Below are 23,183 nucleotides of genomic sequence, written 5' to 3'. Positions count from 1 at the left end.
TGTTTATGAATAATAAAATGTGTTATGTTATACTATATCATGCGTTGTTGTTTTGATATGCAGTATAGAAGAGATAAGCTTACAATGTTAAATGTATGAATGCTGTTCATCGACTTCAGAGCTCAGCCTTCAACATCATAGTGCCCTCCAAGCTCAGCACTAAGCTCAGGGCCCTGGATCTGAACCCCGCCCTGTGTAACTGGGTCCTAGACTTCCTGACGGGCTGACCCCAAGTGGTGAAGGTAGGGAACAACACCTACACCACACTGATCCTCAACAAGGGGGCCCCACAGTGGTGCATGCTCAGCCGCCTCCTGTACTCCCTGTTCACTCATGACTGCATTGCCATGCATGTTGCCAACTAAATCATCAAGTTTGCTGACGATACAACAGTGGTAGGCCTGATTAACAACAACAATGAGACAGCCTACAGGGAGGAGGTGACAGCCCTGGCCAAGGTCACTGAGGACCTGAAATGTTCACTCCACACCGACAGCAAGGTGAAGAAAGCACAGCAGTGCGTCTTCATCCTCAGGAGGCTAAATACATTTGGTTTGGCCCCTAAGACCCTCACAAACTTCTCCAGATGCACCATCGAGAGCATTCTGTCGGGCTGTATCTCTGCCTGGTACGGCAACTGAGAGTGGTGTGGTCAGCCCAATGCATCACCGGGGTCACATTGCCTGCCCTCCAGGACATCTACAGCACCTGGTGTCAAAGGAAGGCCAAGAATATAATCAAAAACCCAGCCAACGAGCCACGGCCTGTTCACCCTTCTACCATCTAGAAGGCGTAGACAGTACAGGTGCATCAAAGCTAGGACAGAGAGACTGAAAAACAGCTTCTATCTCCAGGCCATCAGATTGTTAAACAGTCACCACTAGCTGGCCTCCGCCCCCCAGTACTCTGTCCTGAACCTTGGTCACGGTTACTACCCTGCACCTTAGAGACTGCTGCCCTATATACATACAGTTGAAGTCGGAAGTTTACATACACTTAGGTTGGAGCCATTAAAACTCGTTTTTCAACCACTTCACACATTTCGTGTTAACAAACTATAGTTTTGGCAAGTCGGTCAGGACATCTACTTTGTCCATGACACAAGTCATTTTTCCAACAATTGTTTACAGACAGATTATTTCACTTATAATTCATTGTATAACAATTCCAGTGGGTCAGAAGTTTACAAACACTAAGTTGACTGTGCCTTTAAACAGCTTGGAAAATTCCAGAAAAAAGGATGTCATGTCTTTGGAAGCTTCTGATAGGCTAATTGACTTCATTTGAGTCAATTGGAGGTGTACCTGTGGATGTATTTCAAGGGCTACCTTCAAACTCAGTGCCTCTTTGCTTGACATCATGGGAAAATCTAAAGAAATTAGCAAGACCTCAGATTTTTGTTGTTGTAGTAAAATGAGTCCTATATCGACATAACCTGAAAGGCCGCACAGCAAGGAAGAAGCCACTGCTCCAAAACTGCCATAAAAAAGCCAGACTATGGTTTGCAACTGCACATGGGGACAAATATTGTACTTTTTGGAGAAATGTCCTCTGGTCTGATGAAACAAAATAGAACTGTTTGGCCATAATGACCATCGTTATGTTTGGAGGAAAAGGAGGGGGCTTGCAAGCCGAAGATCACCAACCCAACAGTGAAGCACGGGGGTGGCAGCATCATGTTGTGGGGGTGCTTTGCTGCAGGAGGGACTGGTGCACTTCACAAAATAGATGGCATCTTGAGGTAGGAAAATACTGTGGATATATTGAAGCAACATCACAAGACATCAGTCAGGAAGTTAAAGCTTGGTCACAAATGGGTCTTCCAAATGGACAATGACCCCAAGCATACTTCCAAAGTTGTGGCAAAATGGCTTAAGGACAACAAAGTCAAGGTATTGGAGTGGCCTCACAAAGCCCTGACCTCAATCCTATAGAAAATGTGTGGGCAGAACTGAAAAATTGTGTGCGAGCAAGGAGGCCTACAAACCCAACTCAGTTACACCAGCTCTGTCAGGAGGAATGGTCCAAAATTCACCCAACTTATTGTGGGAAGCTTGTGGAAGGCTACCCAAAACGTTTGACCCAAGTTAAACAATTTAAAGGCAATGCTACCAAATTCAAATTGAGTGTATGTAAACTTCTGACCCACTGGGAATGTGATGAAAGAAATAAACGCTGAAATAAATCACTCTCTACTATTATTCTGACATTTCACATTCTTAAAATAAAGTGGTGAACCTAACTGACCTAAGACAGGGAATTTGTACTAGGATTAAATGTCAGGAATTGTGAAAAACTGAGTTTAAATGTATTTGGAAAACGTGTATGTAAACTTCCGACTTCAACTGTAGACATGGAACACTGGTCACTTTAATAATGTTTACATCCTGTTTTATACACTTCATATGTATATACTGTATTCCAGTCAAGGCTCATCCTATATAACTACTGTACACACCTTTTATATTCATATACTGTCCATACTGTCTATACACACGAAAACATTAGGAACACTTTCCGAATATTGAGTTGCACCCCCTTTTGCCCTCAGAACTGCCTCAATTTGTCGGGGCATGGACTCTACAAGGTGTCGAAGCATTCCACAGGGTTTCTGGTCCATGTTGACTCCAATGCTTCCCACAGTTGTGTCAAGTTGGCAGGATGTCCTTTGGGTGGTGGACCATGTTTATACACACAGGAAACTGTTGAGCATGAAAAACTTTGCAGTTTTGCAGTTCTTGACACACTCAAACCGGTGCGCATTGCACCTACTACCATACCCCGTTCAAAGGGACTTACATCTTTTGTCTTGTAATGTAAAATAGAAATATACACATTCTTTACTGATTGTACATAAGAAACTATTACAGAAAAATTTGCTTTTTCAGCATTTTTTACAGCTTCACCTGTTAACATTTAAAAAACACAACAAAATATCCATACATTCCACAGCCTAATACAACCCAATTCAATATTAATCACAATATTATTTTGTTATTTGCATGAATCCCAACAAAGAACACTCATATACAAAGCATATTTTTTATTCAAATGGTACAACATGAAGCAATCACCACTGGTGGCATTTATTCAGGTAAACATAATGCCCATTACCTCCATATCATCATTGTAAATGAAGTTACCATGTCACAAGTGGGCATTTCAAATACATTTGTGGCCTTTACTTTCATCCTTGGAGCTTAGAAAATGTGCTAAAATACTACATGTTTCTTTACTGTTCATTGGCTAAAGGGTATTTACAATACAGAGCTATCATAGGTGCATTTCTGCAATCATAGGAAATCTATGGCAGACCCCAGGTAGGTGGCTGTAAAAAAGTATACTTTTATTATTTTATATTACATAGACAAAAGTATTCCTGTCCCATGTTTTAAGTTACAAATGACCAATAAACCTCTTAAACCAAACAAAAACATACATTGATTGCTTCAAGTTTATATAATGTAGACTACAATGATGACAGTCTACTTATTAGGGCAGTTGACGTTGAACTGACCGATACCAAGAAAGCTTGACAATCCCTATTTCTACAGAGTTGTAATATGAAGTCTGCAATGTATCCATCAATGGCATGAATCATCTGACAGGACAAGGATGAGTACAAAACAACTCTACATGGAGAGGGGAGCTACGTCCAAAATTCTTTCATGTGGTTTTTTATTTTATCATGTATTAGATTAAACCATATGCGCCCCGACACTGAAAAACAATTAAGATATCAAACATACTGTATCGTAGCAAACGTGCAGTTTGATTCACACGGTCAGGAATTCTGTAATATGAGTATAGAAGCACAATCATGTTGTAGCATTAACATCATCCAATGAAACAGTTGATCCATTAACATCATCCAATGAAACAGTTGATCAATTAACATCATCCAATGAAACAGTTGACCCATTAACATCATCCAATGAAACAGTTGATCAATTAACATCATCCAATGAAACAGTTGATCAATTAACATCATCCAATGAAACAGTTGACCAATTAACATCATCCAATGAAACAGTTGACCCATTAACATCATCCAATGAAACAGTTGACCAATTAACATCATCCAATGAAACAGTTGATCAATTAACATCATCCAATGAAACAGTTGATCAATTAACATCATCCAATGAAACAGTTGATCAATTAACATCATCCAATGAAACAGTTGACCAATTAACATCATCCAATGAAACAGTTGACCAATTAACATCATCCAATGAAACAGTTGACCAATTAACATCATCCAATGAAACAGTTGATCCATTAACATCATCCAATGAAACAGTTGATCAATTAACATCATCCAATGAAACAGTTGATCAATTAACATCATCCAATGAAACAGTTGATCAATTAACATCATCCAATGAAACAGTTGGTCAATTAACATCATCCAATGAAACAGTTGATGCAGCCTAATCATGAATGTGCAAAGTGTGTCAGAATGATTTCTGATTTGATTTCTAATAAGATCCTGAGTGTATTTGTGTGCTAGCAGCACTAGATATACCAGAGGGAAAGTTATGGTCTAGATGTATTACTGTGCAGTAAGAAGTTTTTCAAACAAACTAATTATTTTCCTTGACTAGTTTTCAGCCAATCCCAAGGAGGGAGCAACTCTGAAAGCACTCTAGCTAGTCATATTGAATCAAAGTGAGCATAATACGTAGGGTATTAAAACAACCATTCTTAACACAGAACAGCTGTGTGTTTCAACATGAACCACTGTATGTTTCTATGTAACCCTTAGAGACTCAGTCTAAATGAAGCAGGTACAATGTTGAACCTCCTCTGAATCCGACATATCAGCCTGCCTTTTCTCTCTAAACAATCTCCCAACGAAGAACATTTCACTGACCCACACCTACACTGACCTTACTACTATCCTGCTACACATGTCAGTGTGCTGGATATGCAAGTAAAACCAGCTATTCCCCACTACTGACAGTATTAGTGCAGTATCTAACTCTATACCATTCTACATGCCTCACATAGTCAAACCTTTCCTCCCTTGGATATTACCTTATATTCTTTCTAGATCTTACCAGAGATTTACATTTCAATCCCCACATGTTGTTAAAGTCCAATAAAATTAAGACAAAATAGAAAATAAGACATCAACTGTCAATAACTTTAAAATTAAGTTAGGAAATACAGAATCATGCCTTTATGCCAAATGTAATTGTGCTGAATAGTGCGTACATCGACCTTATTCTCATTCAACAGTCACTTTACTATGCCCTGTGCATCAGGTCATACATAGAGTCTCGAATGGAGTCAATCAGATTTCATCACAGTTTATGACACTGAAGTACGGATGCCATAAGAGGAACTCAAAGTGACACATTTTCAGTCTTTCCTGATCGCACCAGTCAAAGTCTTATAAGATGAAGCCCATCAGAAATCCTGCTCTGGCCTGCAGTAACACAGGACAACCTGTAGGTGGCAGTGATATAAAAACACACATGTTTGTTTGGACCAGAAGTAGCACTAGGCAGTGTGTGAGGTCCTCCTGCATCGGATTAAAATGTGTGTGTGTGTGTCATCTCTCTCGGTTGTTGTGAAGGTGAGCTCCAGGTGAGGTCCATGCCGACCTACCCTTGGTGCTTGGTGTTCCCCCACCAAGGAGCCTCTTCTCAAGCTAAGGAAGGAGAGACAAGAGGCAGCAGCTCCTGGACATCCAGAGGTTCTCTCCTGGTGGCAGTACATCTCAGCTTCAGGGCTCCTTGCATTGTTGAAACTTTTTTTTTAAAGTATTCTAAAAAGCAGCATTCAAATCGGTAAATTGTGGAAGACAGCGCTGTTGCCTTTTGGAATCAAATGTCTCTGATTATTGCTCTCTTTCTCAGTCTTTGTGTCCATCCCTCTCTTTCTCTCCCTCTCTGTCAGGCCAGTCCAGTCCTGGGCTGGGGGGCTGTCAGGCAGCTCTCTCCTCCAGGGTGGGCTTGTTGCTGCCGATGGGCTGGGCGTACACACTCTTAGTGTCACTATCCACACTCTGGAAGTAGGGGTGGGTCAGAGCAGCAAACGCTGATATCCTTCTGGAGGGATTAAAAGCCAGGAATTGCTGCATGGAGAAAGATAAAACAAATATTATTATTATAACATTTCCTTAACAAAAAGAAAAGTGTGAGTTTCATTCCTTTCGGACAAATCCATTTGAAACAGTATGTACTGTATTTTGAGTGTGTGTGTGTGAGAGAGAGAGAGAGAGAGAGAGAGAGAGAGAGAGAGAGAGAGAGAGAGAGAGAGAGAGAGAGAGAGAGAGAGAGAGAGAGAGAGAGAGAGAGAGAGAGAGAGAGAGAGAGAGAGAGAGAGAGAGAGAGAGAGAGAGAGAGAGAGAGAGTGGTGTGTGTGTATCTGATACTCACGAGTAAAAGGGATTTCCCAAGCTCGTCCATGTCAGGGACAAGTTCTCCGATTGGCTGAGGGGGTCGTGGGGAGAAGGCACTCTGTGGTAGGGCTACTTCCTGGGGCCAGTCCTCCACCGAGGGAACCCCGACCACACTGAAGGATCATCATCATTATCATCATCATCGTCATCACTAATTTCATCATCATCATTACCGTCATCATCATAATAACAATCCTCATTATTTGCCAATTGATTGTTAAAGCTGTAAATATGACGTACAACATGGTACTTACTCTAAAATCTTGCCCAGCTGATCAACATCTGAGTTTCCTCGAAACAAAGGTCTGGGAGAGGAAGAGCACATGTCAATATAACCGAAGTTGAAGTAACAAACTGTGTTCAATGAATCAGATAAATTAGTTTAAAAAAAAATATCCCCAGTTCAACTTCATCAATCCTAATTTGTCCTTCATAAATCCAAGGGAGCTGTGGCGGTGATGCAGGCAGCCTTCATGCTGTTTCCATCTCCTCAACAAAAAATGACACATTCCTACTGAGCAGACATCAGGGATAACGGACATAACCAGTCCAACCCTCACTCGGTTCTACTGTAAAGAATTGGCTTTCCTGGCTGCTGTGACCAAGTTCAAGTTTTATTGTCACATGTTCAAGTACAGTGAAATGCTTACCTTGAATGCTTTATCCAACAGTGCAGTAATCAATATAAAAATAATAACCAATAAAAAATGATATATGATAAAGAAAACACGATAAATAATAAATAAGAGAGGGACCTACAGTACCAGTCAAAAGTTTGGACACACCTACTCATTCAAGAATTTTTCTTTATTTTTACTATTTTCTACATTGTTGAATGATAGTGAAGACAGCAAAACTATGAAATAACACATATAGAATCATGTAGTAACCAACAAAAATGTACAGGTCGATATACAGTTGAAGTCGAAAGTTTACATACACCTTAGCCAAATACATTTAAACTCAGTTTTCCACAATTCCTGACATTTAATCCTAGTAAAAAATTCCCTGTTTTAGGTCTGTTAGGATCACCACTTTATTTTAAGAATGTGAAATGTCAGAATAATAGTATAGAGAATGATTTATTTCAGCTTTTATTTCTTTCGTCACATTCCCAGTGGGTCAGAAGTTGACATACACTCAATTAGTATTTGGTAGCATTGCCTTTAAATTGTTTAACTTGAGTCAAACGTTTTGGGTAGCCTTCCACAAGCTTCCCACAATAAGTTGGGTGAATTTTGGCCCATTCCTCCTGACAGAGCTGGTGTAACTGAGTCAGGTTTGTAGGCCTCCTTGTTCGCACATGCTTTTTCAGTTCTGCCCGCAAATTTTCTATAGGATTGAGGTCAGGGCTTTGTGAGGCCACTCCAATACCTTGACTTTGTTGTCCTTAAGCCATTTTGCCACAATTTTGGAAGTATGCTTGGGGTCATTGTACATTTGGAAGACCCCTTTGCGACCAAGCTTTAACTTCCTGACTGATGTCTTGTGATGTTGCTTCAATATATCCACATACTTTTCCTCCCTCATGATGCCATCTATTTTGTGAAGTGCACCAGTCCCTCCTGCAGCAAAGCACCCCCACAACATGATGCTGCCACCCCAGTGCTTCACGGTTGGGATGGTGTTCTTCGGCTTGCAAGCCTCCCCATTTTCCCTCCAAACATAACGATGGTCATTATGGCCAAACAGTTCTATTTTGTTTCATCAGACCAGAGGACATTTCTCCAAAAAGTACGATCTTTGTCCCCATGTGCAGTTGCAAACCGTAGTCTGGCTTTTTTATGGCGGTTTTGGAGCAGTGGCTTCTTCCTTGCTGAGCTGCCTTTCAGGTTATGTCGATATAGGACTCGTTTTACTGTGGATATAGATACGTTTGTACCTGTTTCCTCCAGCATCTTCACAAGGTCCTTTGCTGTTGTTCTGGGATTGATTTGCACTTTTCGCACCAAAGTACGTACATCTCTAGGAGACAGAATGCGTCTCCTTCCTGAGCAGTAGGACGGCGCGTGGTCCCATGGTGTTTATACTTGCGTACTATTGTTTGTACCGATGAACGTGGCACCTTCAGGCATTTGGAAATCGCTCCTAAGGATGAATCAGACTTGTGGAGGTCCACAATTTTTTTCTGAGTACTTGGCTGATTTCTTTTGATTTTCCCATGATGTCAAGCAAAGAGGCACTGAGTTTGAAGGTAGGCCTTGAAATACATCCACAGGTACACCTCTAATTGACTCAAATTATGTCAATTAGCCTATCAGAAGCTTCTAAAGCCAAGACATACTTTTCTGGAATTTTCCAAGCTGTTTAAAGGCACAGTCAACCTAGTGTATGTAAACTTCTGACCCACTGGAATTGTGACACAGTGAATTATAAGTGAAACAATCTGTCTGTAAACAATTGTTGGAAAAATTACTTGTCATGCACAAAGTAGATGTCCTAACTGACTTGCCAAAACTATAGTTTGTTAACAAGAAATTTGTGGAGTGGTTGAAAAACCAGTTGTAATGACTCCAACCTAAGTGTATGTAAAATTCTGACTTCAACTGTAGATATGGACATGTAGGAGGGGGATTAGGAGAAAGTGACTAATAGTAGGAGAAATAATAAGAATAATAGTAAACAGTATGACAGCAGCATAAGTGGTGGGTGGGTGTATGTGTGTGGTGGTGAGTGTGTGTGTGAGGGTGTTAGTGTGAGTGTGTCAGAGCAGGCGTGATAGGCAGATGTACATGTAAAGGAGGCTGGAAATGACTGGTAGCAGGAATATATAAATACTGATGGTGATATACTAGTGGTAGATTATACATGTAAACAGGAGTAATAGTGACCAGTAGCAGGATAAATAGGTACTAGTGGAGCAGACAAGAGAGTACAGAGGACTGTTTCAGCAGCACATGGGAGGAAGGTATGCTCAAGGCCCAGCAGCACATGGGAGGAAGGCATGCTCAAGGCCCAGCAGCACATGGGAGGAAGGCATGCTCAAGGCCCAGCAGCACATGGGAGGAAGGCATGCTCAAGGCCCAGCAGCACATGGGAGGAAGGCATGCTCAAGGCCCAGCAGCGTAAGTCTGCACTGTAAAAAAAAGTATTATTGAGTAACTGGTTCCACAGGATTGTTTTTTACTCAACTCTACCTGAAAAATAAAATTGTTGTCCAAAACCTAGCTCCAATGTTTTCAACTTACATACAGTATTTGACACACAACTACATTGTGCATGTTCATTTATACAGTCATTATTATTCAACATGTCCTCACCTGGGATTTGAACTCACAACCTCTTGATTCACAGCATTTCAATCTTCCTGCAATGCCACCATGTCTGTGACAATTATCAGTTCATCTGACTATTCTCTCATCAATTATTTGATTTACTTTTTCTGTATAGTTGTCTAATGTTGGTGGGACATATTACTCTGTTTTAATGGTACTCCTTAATCACTATGCGAAATCAAATAGTTTTTCTTGAGTGTATTTTTAACAGAGCTGATATTTACTTTGAAGTGCCACGTGTAGCAATGCAAGGGAAATCAATTGGACGATTGGAATGCTGCGAACCAGGAGGTTGAGAGTTCAAATCCTAGGTGAAGAAATGTTAATTACTGTATAAATGAACATGCACAATATAATCATGTATAGTGTGTCAAATATGTAAGTTGAAAAAGCAGTATGTGTGTGTAACTCGTTCTGCAGCCATTCTTTAGATAAGATGCCCTGATAGTTTCTTGCTGAATAAACATTTGAGACAATGTGAGAAAACGCATAATTTTAAGTTTTTGCATATGTTTTCTCAAGTTGGAGCTAAGTTTGGGCCAACATTTTTTTTTTACCGTGTGTGAGAAGATGGAGGGAGGAGGTGGAGAGGCTGGGGATGAAGGGAAGGAGCAGGCCTGCTGGTGGTTCCTGTGGCTTTGGGCCGTCCTGGCCGGCCGTGGGCGGGCATGCTTCCCCTGGCACCCACACAAATTCCAACAGTCTTCATTCCCACATACAGGCCTGCTCTCAACTCAAACGACCGCTGCTCCCAACCAAGCAACGGGTAGAAAAAAGCCTATTTATCTCTCAGCCTCATGTGTGTCTGCCTTAGCTCTCTGTGGGCCTGGTGGTGTGTGTGTGTGTGTGTGTGTGTGTGTGTGTGTGTGTGTGTGTGTGTGTGTGTGTGTGTGTGTGTGTGTGTGTGTGTGTGTATGTCTGTATGTGTGTATGTCTGTGTGTGTGTGTGTATGTCTGTGTGTGTGTGTGTATGTTTGTGCGGTGGTAGGTAGGGGGTGTGCGAGCTGTGCCGTATCGTGTGAAAGAACGATTGAATCATTCTAACAGAGACTAGCTGGGAGAGCAATATAAACCTAAACCCTCCGCTCCAGCCTTCAAAGAGGCAAAGAATCTCTCTGTCGTGAGAGAATGTGCTCAAAGGCACTTCACTTCTCATGTGCTATCATGCAATGACTGACAAAATAACACACAGTGCCACTGCAAACGTAGTTCTTTAACAGTAATTACACATTAATAAGTAATGCCTGCACTGCTCCTTGGGATTGAGAGAGAGAGGGAGAAGGAGAGAGAGAGAGGGAGAGCGAGAGGGAGAGAGAGAAGGAGAAGGAGAGAGAGAGTACTCTGTATGTTAATGTAATGCAGCATGTTGTGAAATGAGGTAGTGACGGTGTAGTTATTGCTGTAGTCTGTAGCTACAGTACTTCACTGAACAGAAAGACTGCTATAATCTTTGCATAGTTGAACACCCACATTTCCCCTACATGCTAAGACATTGAAGATTAAACACAGGCAGAACGATTTGATGGTAGTTTGCACATTTTACAGTGACAGCAATTATGTTGTCACATACTTTGACGGGTTAAGGGTGCTCCATAGCACGCTATACAAACCTAGCAGCAAAAATGTTGGAACTGAACTATGCCCTATTTCACCAAGTAGATGCCATCCTGACCAATACACCCCCTCTAACCACACCTACCTCAATGGCTCACTACACTGGTATTCCTGTATGCTGTTACTGTAAGGCGTCAAATACTTGGTGGGCATGTTGAGAGTCTGAGGGTTGAACCATAAAGATCAGACCAAACCAGTTCTCTGCCTTTAGATGGAAAACACCACCTAAAACAATGTCATCTTGCCAAAACAAGTATGACAGATATTTCCAAGAGGTCCATTTTTAAACCAGGAGTGGTTTGTTGGTTTGAATGGATGACTGGCTTCTCACAGGGCTGACACTGCAAACAAACACACGGGAGCACACAGGCACACACACACACGCACATACACACACAAACTTATAAAATGAAGGACTGTGTGAGGATGTTTTCTGAAGGACTGGCTGGTTTAGGATTTCTGCTGCCACCATGGAGTATCGGTCAGAATGCAACGAGGAAATGAAGATGAGGAAGGAACATGAACACACACAGAGGAATATGAACACACAGAGGAACATGGACACACACAGAGGAACATGAACACACAGAGGAACATGGACACACACAGAGGAACATGGACACACACAGAGGAACATGGACACACACAGAGGAACATGGACACACAGAGGAACATGGACACACACAGAGGAACATGAACACACACAGAGGAACATGGACACACACAGAGGAACATGGACACACACAGAGGAACATGGACACACACAGAGGAACATGGACACACACAGAGGAACATGGACACACACAGAGGAACATGGACACACACAGAGGAACATGGACACACAGAGGAACACACAGAGGAACATGGACACACACAGAGGAACATGGACACACACAGAGGAACATGGACACACACAGAGGAACATGGACACACAGAGGAACATGGACACACACAGAGGAACATGGACACACACAGAGGAACATGGACACACACAGAGGAACATGGACACACAGAGGAACATGGACACACACAGAGGAACATGGACACACAGAGGAACATGGACACACACAGAGGAACATGGACACACAGAGGAACACACAGAGGAACATGGACACACACAGAGGAACATGGACACACACAGAGGAACATGGACACACACAGAGGAACATGGACACACAGAGGAACACACAGAGGAACATGGACACACAGAGGAACATGGACACACAGAGGAACATGGACACACACAGAGGAACATGGACACACACAGAGGAACATGGACACACAGAGGAACATGGACACACACAGAGGAACATGGACACACACAGAGGAACATGGACACACACAGAGGAACATGGACACACAGAGGAACATGGACACACACAGAGGAACATGGACACACACAGAGGAACATGGACACACACAGAGGAACATGGACACACAGAGGAACACACAGAGGAACATGGACACACACAGAGGAACATGGACACACAGAGGAACATGGACACACACAGAGGAACACACAGAGGAACATGGACACACAGAGGAACATGGACACACAGAGGAAGATGGACACACAGAGGAACATGGACACACACAGAGGAACATGGACACACAGAGGAACATGGACACACACAGAGGAACATGGACACACACAGAGGAACATGGACACACACAGAGGAACATGAACACACACAGAGGAACATGGACACACACAGAGGAACATGGACACACAGAGGAACATGGACACACAGAGGAACATGGACACACACAGAGGAACATGAACACACACAGAGGAACATGGACACACACAGAGGAACATGGACACACACAGAGGAACATGGACACACACAGAGGAACATGGACACACACAGAGGAACATGGACACACACGGAGGAACATGGACACACACGGAGGAACACGGACACACACAGAGGAACACACAGAGGAACACGGACACACACAGAGGAACATGGACACACACAGAGGAACATGGGGAAAGGGTTTGGATGGAGGTGAATATGGAGGTAAGGCCTTGGAGAAAGGCTTGGATATAGTGGTCTGGAAGGGAGATACAAAATGGAAACATTAAGAACACATTACATAAAGGTGCAGACATGACAAGGTAGTGCCAGGTGACTGTGGGGAGAAAATGGGCTTAACATAATTACACAGTCAGGAGACTGCCAGGACTAGACAAGGAGGTGATATAGGGATAGGACTGGGCCAACCATTCTGTCCCACATTCCACACAACCTCTGGAATGTGTATCTGCCTGTCTGTGTGTGTGGGAGAGTGAGATTATGTGTGTGTGGGAGAGTGAGATTATGTGTGTGTGGGAGAGTGAGATTATGTGTGTGTGAGTTTGGGAGGGAGTGCATGTGTGTTCACGTGCACATGTGTCTGTGAGTGAAATCCGTGTGTGTGTGCGTGTGAGGTTATGTCTTTGAGTTTGGTTTGTCAATGTGCCAGCGCACTATGAGAACGTAAACAAGGATGTGAGTCCCCTCCTGCGTTGACCGCATTAACATAACACATCCAACCTTTAGATTAGCGGAATGTCAACACCTCTCTCTGTGTCATTCACTTTTCCATCTAAACCATGCAGATGCAGACCTGCATGATATTTGCTTCAAATTCCTGAAACAAATTGTACTTACAGGGCTGTCAGTGTGAGTCAGTCAGTGTGAAACTAGATTTTTCTTTCTTCAAAAAGCTATGAATAAAAGATGGTAGCATTTGGGGGAAAACCTTTGATGAGTCAACAGTGAGAGACTGGGGACTGGGGACTTCTGTCTACTACAGTAGAGTAATGGTAGTGAAGGACAACAGTCAACAGTGAGAGACTGGGGACTTCTCTGTCTACTACAGTAGAGTAATGGTAGTGAAGGACAACAGTCAACAGTGAGAGACTGGGGACTTCTCTGTCTACTACAGTAGAGTAATGGTAGTGAAGGACAACAGTCAACAGTGAGAGACTGGGGACTGGAGACTTCTCTGTCTACTACAGTAGAGTAATGGTAGTGAAGGACAACAGTCAACAGTGAGAGACTGGGGACTGGAGACTTCTCTGTCTACTACAGTAGAGTAATGGTAGTGGAGGACAACAGTCAACAGTGAGAGACTGGGGACTGGAGACTGGATACTGGGGACTGGAGACTGGGGACTGGATACTGGGGACTGGGGACTGGGGACTGGGGACTGGGGACTGGGGACTGGAGACTGGAGACTGGGGACTGGGGACTGGGGACTGGAGACTGGGGACTGGAGACTGGAGACTGGAGACTTCTCTGTCTACTGAATGAGGTGGCATTGACATTAGATTGCCACATCATGGGGGGGCCCTACTACAGTAGCTGCCAGTCATGTGAATGTGAGTAAAACTACTAACTATACCAAAAATATCACTAATGTTTATTTTTGAATGACTGTATATAAATATTTCTAATTTGATGATACCTGCCCTATGATTTCCATGTACTGTAGTTCTTAAGTATCCACTGGTTGCCCTTTTTCCATGGTAACAGGTCATATATCTTGCTGCTGTGACTGCACACTGCAGTATTTCGCCTAACAGATATGGGAGTTTATTAATGTTGGATTTTGTTTTCAAATTCTTTGTGGGTCTGTGTAATCTGAGGGAAATATGTGTCTCTAATGTGGTCACACATTTGGCAGGTTAGGAAGTGTAGCTCAGTTTCCACCTAATTTTGTGGGCAGTGTGCACATACTGTCATCTCTCTCGACACATAGCCTGTCTGCCTATGGCGGGCTCTCTCAATAGCAAGACCATGCTCACTGAGTCTCTACATAGTCAAGGATTTTCTTAATTTTGGGTCAGTCACAGTGGTCAGGTATTCTGCTACTATGTACTCTCTGCTTAGGCCCATAGCATTCTAGTTTGCTCAGTTTTTTTGTTAATTCTTTCCAATGTGTCAAGTAATTATCTTTGTGTTTTATCATGATTTGGTTGGGTCTAAGTGTGTTGCTGTCCTGGGGCTCTGTGGGGTCTGTTTGTGTTTGTGAACAGAGCCCCAGGACCAGCTTTCTTAGGGGACTCTTCTCCAGATTCATCTCTCTGTAGGTGATGGCTTTGTTATGGAAGGTTTGGGAATCACTTGTGGAATTTAACGACTCTTTTCTGGATTTTGATCATTAGCGGGTATCGGACTAAGTCTGCTCTGCATGCATTATTTGGTGTTTTACATTGTACACAAAGGATATTTTAGCAAATTTGGTGTTCGTCCTATTTTGTAAATTCTTGGTTGGTGAGTGGACCCCAGACCTCACAAGCATAAAGGGCAATGAGTTCTAAAACTGAGTCAAGTATTTTTAGCCAGATCCTAATTGGTATGTTGAATTTTATGTTCCTTTGATGTCATAGATGACCCTTCTTGCCTTGTCTCTCAGCTCGTTCACAGCTTTGTGGAAATTACCTGTGGCGCTGAAGTTTAGGCCGAGGTATGTATCGTTTTTTGTGTGCTCTGGGGCAATGGTGTCTAGATGGAATTTGTATTTGTGGTCCTGGCAACTGGACTTTTTTTGGAACACCATTATTTTTGTCTTACTGAGATTTACTGTCAGGGCCCAAGTCTGACCCTCCTTGGTTGGGAACAGAAGGACCAGATCATCAGAAAACAGTAGACATTTCACTTCAGATTCTAGTAGGGTGAGGCCGGGTGCTGCAGACTGTTCTAGTGCCCTTGCCAATTCGTTGATATATATGTTGAAGAGGTTGGGGCTTAAGCTGCATCCCTGTCTCACCCCACAGCCCTGTGGAAAGAAATGTGTTTTTTGCCAATTTTAACCGCACTTGTTGTTTTTATAAATTGATTTTATAATGTTGCATGTTTTTTCACCCAACAACATTTTCCATCAATTTGTATAGCAGACCCTCATGCAAAATGGGTCAACAAAGCATGAGAAGACTTAGCCTTTGTTTTGGTTTGTTTGTCGATTAGGGTGTGCAGGGTGAACACGTGGTCTGTCGTACGGTAATTTGGTAAAAAGCCAATTTGGCATTTGCTCAGTACATTGTTTTCACTGAGGAAATGTACAAATCCTCTATAAATGATAATCCAGAGGATTTTCCCATTTTCTGATGACGCATATCCCACGGTAGTTATTGGGGCCAAATGTATCTTAACTTTTGTGGACTGGGGTGATTAGTCCTTGGTTCCAAATATTGGGGAAGATGACAGAGCTGAGGATGATAAAGAGTTTAAGTATAACCAATTGAAATTTGTGCTCTGTATATTTTATTATTTCATGTTGGATACCATCAACACCACAGGCCTTTTTGGGTTGGAGGGTTTGTATTTTGTCCTGTAGTTCATTCAATGTAATTGGAGAATCCAGTGGGTTCTGGTAGTCTTTAATAGCAGATTCTAAGATTTGTAATTGATCATGTATACATTTTTGCTGTTTGTTCTTTGTTATAGAGCCAAAAATATTGGAGAAGTGGTTTATCCACACATCTCCATTTTGGATAGATAACTCTTCGTGTTGTTGTTTGTTTAGTGTGTTCCAATTTTCCCAGAAGTGGTTTGATTCTATGGATTCTTCAATTACATTGAGCCGATTTCTGACGTGCTGTTCCTTCTTTATCCGTAGAGTATTTCTGTATTGTTTTAGTGATTCACCGTAGTGAAGGCGTAGACTTTTTAGGTTTTCTGGGTCTCTATGTTTTTGGTTGGACAGGTTTCTCAATTTCTTTCTTAGTTTTTTGCATTCTTCATCAAACCATTTGTCATTATTGTTTATTTTCTTAGGTTGTCTGCTTGAAATGTTTACATTTGATAGAGAAGCTGAAAGGTCAAACATACTGTTAAGGCTTTCAACTGGCAACTTTACACTTTTACTATTACACCTTCACTGTGATCTGATAGGGGTGTTAGTGGGCTGACTGTGAACGCTCTGAGAGACTCTGGGTTGAGGTCAGTGATAAAGTAATCTACAGTACTACTGCCAAGCGATGAGCTGTAGATGTACCTACCATAGCAGTCTCCTCAAAGCCTACCATTGACTATGTACAGACCCAGCGTGCGACAGAGCTGCAGGAGCTGTGACCCATTTTTGTTGATTGTTTTGTCATAGTTGTGTCTAGGGGGGCATATTTTGGAGGGAGTACTGTCACCTCCAGGTAGGTGTTTGTCCCCTTGTGTGCTGAGAGTCAGGTTCTTGTCCAGTTCTGGCATTTAGGTCGCCACAGACTAGTACATGTCCCTGGGCCTGGAAATGGTTGATCTACCCCTTTAGGATGGAGAAGTATGGGAATTCTATTGTGGGGATATAGGTAGGACACATAAGAGCATTTATCTCTGTTGAAATAATTTCCTTATTCATTTCTAGACAGATGTAAAATGTTCCTGTTTTGACTAATTTAATAGAGTGGGTTAGATCTGCTCTATACCAAATTAGCATACCCCCTGAGTATCTTCCCTGTTTCACACCTGGTAGTTTGGTGGATGGGACTACCAGCTCTCTGTAACCTAGAGGGTAACCAGTGGGTCTGTCTCTTCTATACCATGTTTCTTGTAGGATGACATTGGCTGTATTTCCAATTTCTTTGATGAAGTCTGGGTTCCAGCTCTTAAGGCCAAAGGCAGATGACCTCAGACCTTGTATATTCCAGGATGAGATAGTAAAAGCTTTGTCTTCCATAGTGTCTAGTGTTGTTTTTGTGTGGTTTAGGCTTGGACCATTACAGTAGGTGTGAGCAGAGCATGTTGAGCATCTGATACATACCTCTTAGGTCACAGGATGGGGCTTGGGGGTGGTGTATTAGTGGGGGTTGGGCCTGTTACTCTGCTCACAGCCTGGGCATATGTGCGGCTGTCATGTTGAGGTCCTTGCTGCGGGGCGGAGGGCATGGGGCAGAAGGGGCATAGGTCTGATCTAGGGGTGCCTATATAGGGTGTGGCCAGGGTTTGTTTGGGGTGGTCTCAGCAGGTTGGGGTGTGGCTGGTAAAGCTGTGGTCTGGGTGTAGGTCCTCTTGGTGTGGGTTCTCTCGGTGCAGGTCCTTCGGGAGGGGGTGTTGCAGGTCAGGGAGGGTGTCTCGCTGATCTGGGCGGAGTGTATGTAGTTCTGTTGCTCCTGTGTGAGGTGCTGGGGATACGGTTGAGGGTGACGTCCTTCAGGGTCCTGGCAAAAGTTGGGATTGCTGCCTTGTAGAGAAGGACCTAGTTGTAAAAGGTGTTCAAGTCCAGGGTGGAGGGCCAGGTAGAAATTAGGTTTTGAGGCACAGTCCTGGGAAATGCTTGCGTTCACCCGCTCGCTGTATGGTGGTAGCAGGGTGGAGATAACCACTTGTGCGTTGGGGAACTTTGTGTTTGGGTCTGTTCTGTCTGGATTGTGTGGACCACCATGTTTCTCTCGAGCTCTGATAATTGATCCCTCTCGATGATAGAGGAACAGTCCAGTTGTGGGACCTGGGTGTGTTCAGTGCCGGAGGGGTGACTATCTTCGTCTCCAGGACAGTTTGAAGAGGTGTGATCAGACTCACTCAGGATGGGGCAGTCGTCACTGAGAGAGAGCTTTTCCTGCTGTGCTCTCTCTTTGATCCCGTAAAAGTCCTGCTGGAACTGCTTGAGGATGCCCTGCACCATTACTGCCCCAGACTTGTTCACGTTGACAGAGGTTGTTCCAATTTCCTCAATGTCTAGTATTCTGAGTTTCCACCCTGGGCCAATACCCTCTCTCTTGACATAGGGGTAGTGTGCTCTTATAGCACTGTGCCTTGCCAGGGGATGGTCTGTGTGGAAAATGAAGTTGCTTACGTTCCCCTCTATGTAGCAGGCAGCAAACAGTGTCTCTAGATTGTCCTTGAGGAGCATTTTTTTGTACTTATTCCGCGCAGTGTTATTTTGAATAGCCAAGGGGTACTGTACTGTGATGACATCTGCACAGGGATACGCCATGGCGCAGGGGGCTTCAAAGGTCTCTGTATTTGAGTGGGAGAGGCTGTGAAACTCTGCTGCCATTGTTAGGCTTAAGAGCTTTCACACCTTTCACTTCACACTTCAGTGCTAATTGAAGTTGCAGCAATTCTGTTCTTTCCTAGCAGCTTGGTAGCTCAGTATACTTATTTACTTAGCTTTATATAACAAAATTACCTAGAGATTATTGTCTTTTACTTTTTGGCTTCAGAAAGTAGGTTCAGACTGAGCATTACTCACCCAGTTTTGTTTCTTCTGCAGGTTTTGGTTTGTTAGAAACATTTTCTTGATAGTCCTTGGTAGTAATAGTCCATTCAGGTAATTTTGTCCAAAAATCAATGTTTTAGGTAAGGAATTTTGATTTGGTTTGAAGGTTTTGATGTAGATGGTAGTTTCCTGTATAAGTCCATGGCATTTATCCAACTATAATTACATTTTTTGCAGAAGAACTCAGGAGCCCATGATCTCTCTCTCTCTCTCTCTCTGACTCAGTCAGAGGCAGTTCCCAGGTGCCCTTTAATCTGTAACAGGTGGCCTTTAAAAAAAGCCACCTTAATAACCTGCAGGATAGACAGAGTGAAAGAGAGAGAGCGTGCGCGAGAGAGAGAAAGAGAGAGAGAGAGCCCGAGAGAGAGAGAGCTAGAGAGAATGAGGGGTGCTGTTCATAGACATCAAAGGGCCTACCGTCTACCTCCAGGCAAAGTTGGCCAGGAGCCAGGTCCTGAACACACATGCTTTTACAGCTCATTGTGTCACAGGGAGAATTGCAAGTGCCCCCACCTAGCCTCTACTGGCACGCACGCACACACACACACGCATGCACACACACACACACACGCATGCACACACACACATGCACACACACACATGCACACACACACATGCAACACACACACACACACACACACACACACACACACACACACACACACACACACACACACACACTGTAGGTGTGTTAGTGCGTGAGTGTGATTACAGATGAATAGTGTGAAGAGAGCCATAGGTGTGTTAGCATAGTTAGAGTAGCATTGCGAGAACACTCATTGATGTGTTAGTAAGGTACTGTGAGGAAAGGCTTGCGTCCCAAATGGCACCCTATTCCCCCCAATAGGGCTCTGGTTAAAAGTAGTGTACTATATAGAGAATAGGGTGCCATTTGGGACACACTAAGGTTAAGCCATGGGTGGGTGTACTTAAATCTACCAAGCTACTGTCAAACCACGATAGACCTTTATGTTTTTGGTGCCAACATTTAAACGTCATAAAGTAATTACATACAAACAAAACAAACTGAAACCTCACCACAAATTTCCCAGGTGAAGGTTTAACCTACAACAACGCATATTTTTTCCCCCAGGTCATTAAATGGATTATGTTTTTGTGCTCCCTTCATAACCCTCCTGACCACAACTTGGGGCTCTGAACCACACACACACGCACAAAACCGCACACACACAAGCATGTACGCACGCCACTGGCACCCCCCCACCCCCCAGGTAGCATATGAAATACAGAACATTTACTGTAAAACTGATTTTTCAGCCTCATGGCAAAATGTGTGGACTACATTGAGATTAGCTATATGTGTAGAATTTCAGAAAATACTAAATTATCTCAGCTTCATGGCAAAATGTGTAGTATTGTAGAAAATAAACTTTTAAAATACAACATTTTCTCAGCCTCATTGAAAAATGTGTAGAATAGCAGGAAATAAACTTTTAAAATAGAAAATTCTGTAGAATTGTAGGAAGTCGCAGGGGCCCCCTAAAACTGCGGTACACCACCGGCGTACTCATTCACGTACACAGCCACGCACACACGCACACAGCTGCTAAAGCAACGCTCCTAAAGTTGACGATGCCATAGAGGATATCTCTATCCATTGAAACATGTAGAAATTTGAATTTAACAAAAGAGAGATAAAGAGAGAGAGACAGAGAGATGAAAGAGAGACAGACAGAGAGAGAGATGAGAGAAACAGAGAGAGAGAGAGATAAAGAGAGCGAGTTGAAAAGATAGAGATAAAGAGAGCGAGACGAAGAGAGAGAGACGGAGAGAGAGATAAAGAGAGCGCGACGGAGAGAGAGAGAGAGAAGAGAGAGAGAGAGAAAGACAGACTACGGGGGCTATACATGGTCATGGTCACATCCAATCTATTGTGTCAGACCAGGGGGTTTGGTCAAGATGTTTACATAGATCAGACACGGACAGAGTATGATTAGCTCGGTTTCAAGGGTGTTTATTAAATAATAAATCAAAAAGAAAAGAAAAGAACAGAACAGGTCTCCCCCATGAGACCCTCTCCGTGATACCGTCTCCTGGGCTCCGGGTCTTCCTGTATCCTGTCGGGCACACAAACTCAACTCCCTCAGCTTAGCTCGGGTAACCGTATCCAACCACATGGAAGTCACCTCACTTCCCCTAGTCCTCTCCCTGTGTGCTGGCAGCTTTATGGGCCTCGCACAGCTGGTGAGCAATCCGCCCTTGATTACTCACCAGCTCCCAATCAGCCCCAATTAGTCCTGTCCGGAGAGCCCGTCGAGACCTGGCACGTCCAGCAGATGAAGCCACCGCCTCGTGATGTTTACATTTACGTCATTTAGCAGACGCTCTTATCCAGAGCGACTTACAAATTGGTGCATTCACCTTATGATATCCAGTGGAACAACCACTTTACAATAGTACATCTATATATATTTTTTGGGGGGGGTTAGAAGGATTACTTTATCCTATCCCAGGTATTCTTTAAAGAGGTGGGGTTTCAGGTGTCTCCGGAAGGTGGTGATTGACTCCGCTGTCCTGGCGTCGTGAGGGAGCTTGTTCCACCATTGGGGTGCCAGAGCAGCGAACAGTTTTGACTGGGCTGAGCGGGAACTCTATTCTCCATTTGTTACCAGGCCTCGACGAGTCTCCCCCTGGTGGCTGACCTGCTGTACGCAACCCCCCCACCACCACCGTAGCTCTGTCTGGGAGGGGACGGTCATCAGTGCAACGTCTGTCTCCCTTCTCGATAGGGCATCCGTGTTTCCATGCTTCGCCCCTGACCTGTCCACTACGCCCCTGACCTGTCCCTCGTGTACCTGGGACAGAACGGCCCCTAGTCCCGTATCACATGCGTCCGTCTGGACCACCATTGGCACCTGGAAATCGGGCGTTACGAGAATCGGATGGGAGCACAGCGCTTCCTTCAGACTGTTGAACGCCGCTTCTGTCTCCTCCGTCCATTTCACTGTTTTCGGGAGGCGGGCCCTGGTTAGATCGGTGAGGGGATAAACTGGCTATAGTATCCTGCCAGTCCCAGGAAGGACTTAACCTGTGTCTTGGTGCGTGGAACGGGCCAGTCACGCACCGCGTGAACCTTCCTCTCCTGGGGCTTGACGTTCCCCCGTCCGATCAAATACTCCAGGTACTCCACCTCCTCGAGGAGGGGTTGCGGTCAACCCAGCTTTTTTGGGGGTTGCGTTTTTGGGGGGTTGCGGTCAACCCGGCTTGTCTGAATGCATCCATCACCGCCTGGAGGCGCGTCAGGTGCTCTTCCCAACCTTGGCTGTGGATGATGATATCATCCAGATATGGCGCTGCGTACTGCTGGTGGGGTCGAAGCACTCTGTTCATCAGCCGTTGGAATGTGGGCGGGGCTCCGTGGAGACCGAACGGGAGCACCCGCTACTGATACAACCCTTCTGGTGTCGAAAATGCCGTCTTCTCCCGGGAGGAGGCTGCCAATGGTACCTGCCAATAACCTTTGGTCAGGTCAAGGGTGCTGATGTACCGGGCCTTTCCCAATCAGTCGATGAGCTCGTCCACCCTCGGCATGGGATATGCGTCGAACAACCTGATCTCGTTCACCCCCCGGAAATCGTTACAGAAGCGGAGGCTACCGTCCGGTTTGGGCACCAACACGATGGGGCTGCACCACTGCACTGTGGGACTCTTCCACGACC

The 23,183-nt window shown here is 44.0% G+C and overlaps 1 protein-coding gene across 1 annotated transcript in view; it reads right to left on the bottom strand.

The window, feature by feature from the left end:
* Nucleotides 1-3,028: 3,028 nt before the first annotated feature.
* Nucleotides 3,029-23,183, bottom strand: part of LOC106588946 (cyclin-dependent kinase 6) — an 80,311-nt gene continuing 60,156 nt past the window's right edge. Inside the window, exons 6-8 of the mRNA XM_014178524.2 lie at nt 6,667-6,717; nt 6,390-6,525; nt 3,029-6,085 (exon numbers count right to left, since the gene is read on the bottom strand). Of these exons, the coding sequence (XP_014033999.1) occupies nt 5,936-6,085; nt 6,390-6,525; nt 6,667-6,717 (337 nt within the window). The 3' untranslated portion in view covers nt 3,029-5,935. The remainder of the gene's footprint in view (nt 6,086-6,389; nt 6,526-6,666; nt 6,718-23,183) is intronic.

This window comes from Salmo salar, chromosome ssa27, assembly GCF_905237065.1.
Source record: "Salmo salar chromosome ssa27, Ssal_v3.1, whole genome shotgun sequence".
Lineage (NCBI taxonomy): Eukaryota > Metazoa > Chordata > Actinopteri > Salmoniformes > Salmonidae > Salmo > Salmo salar.
This window is presented reverse-complemented; position numbering and strand designations above follow the sequence as displayed.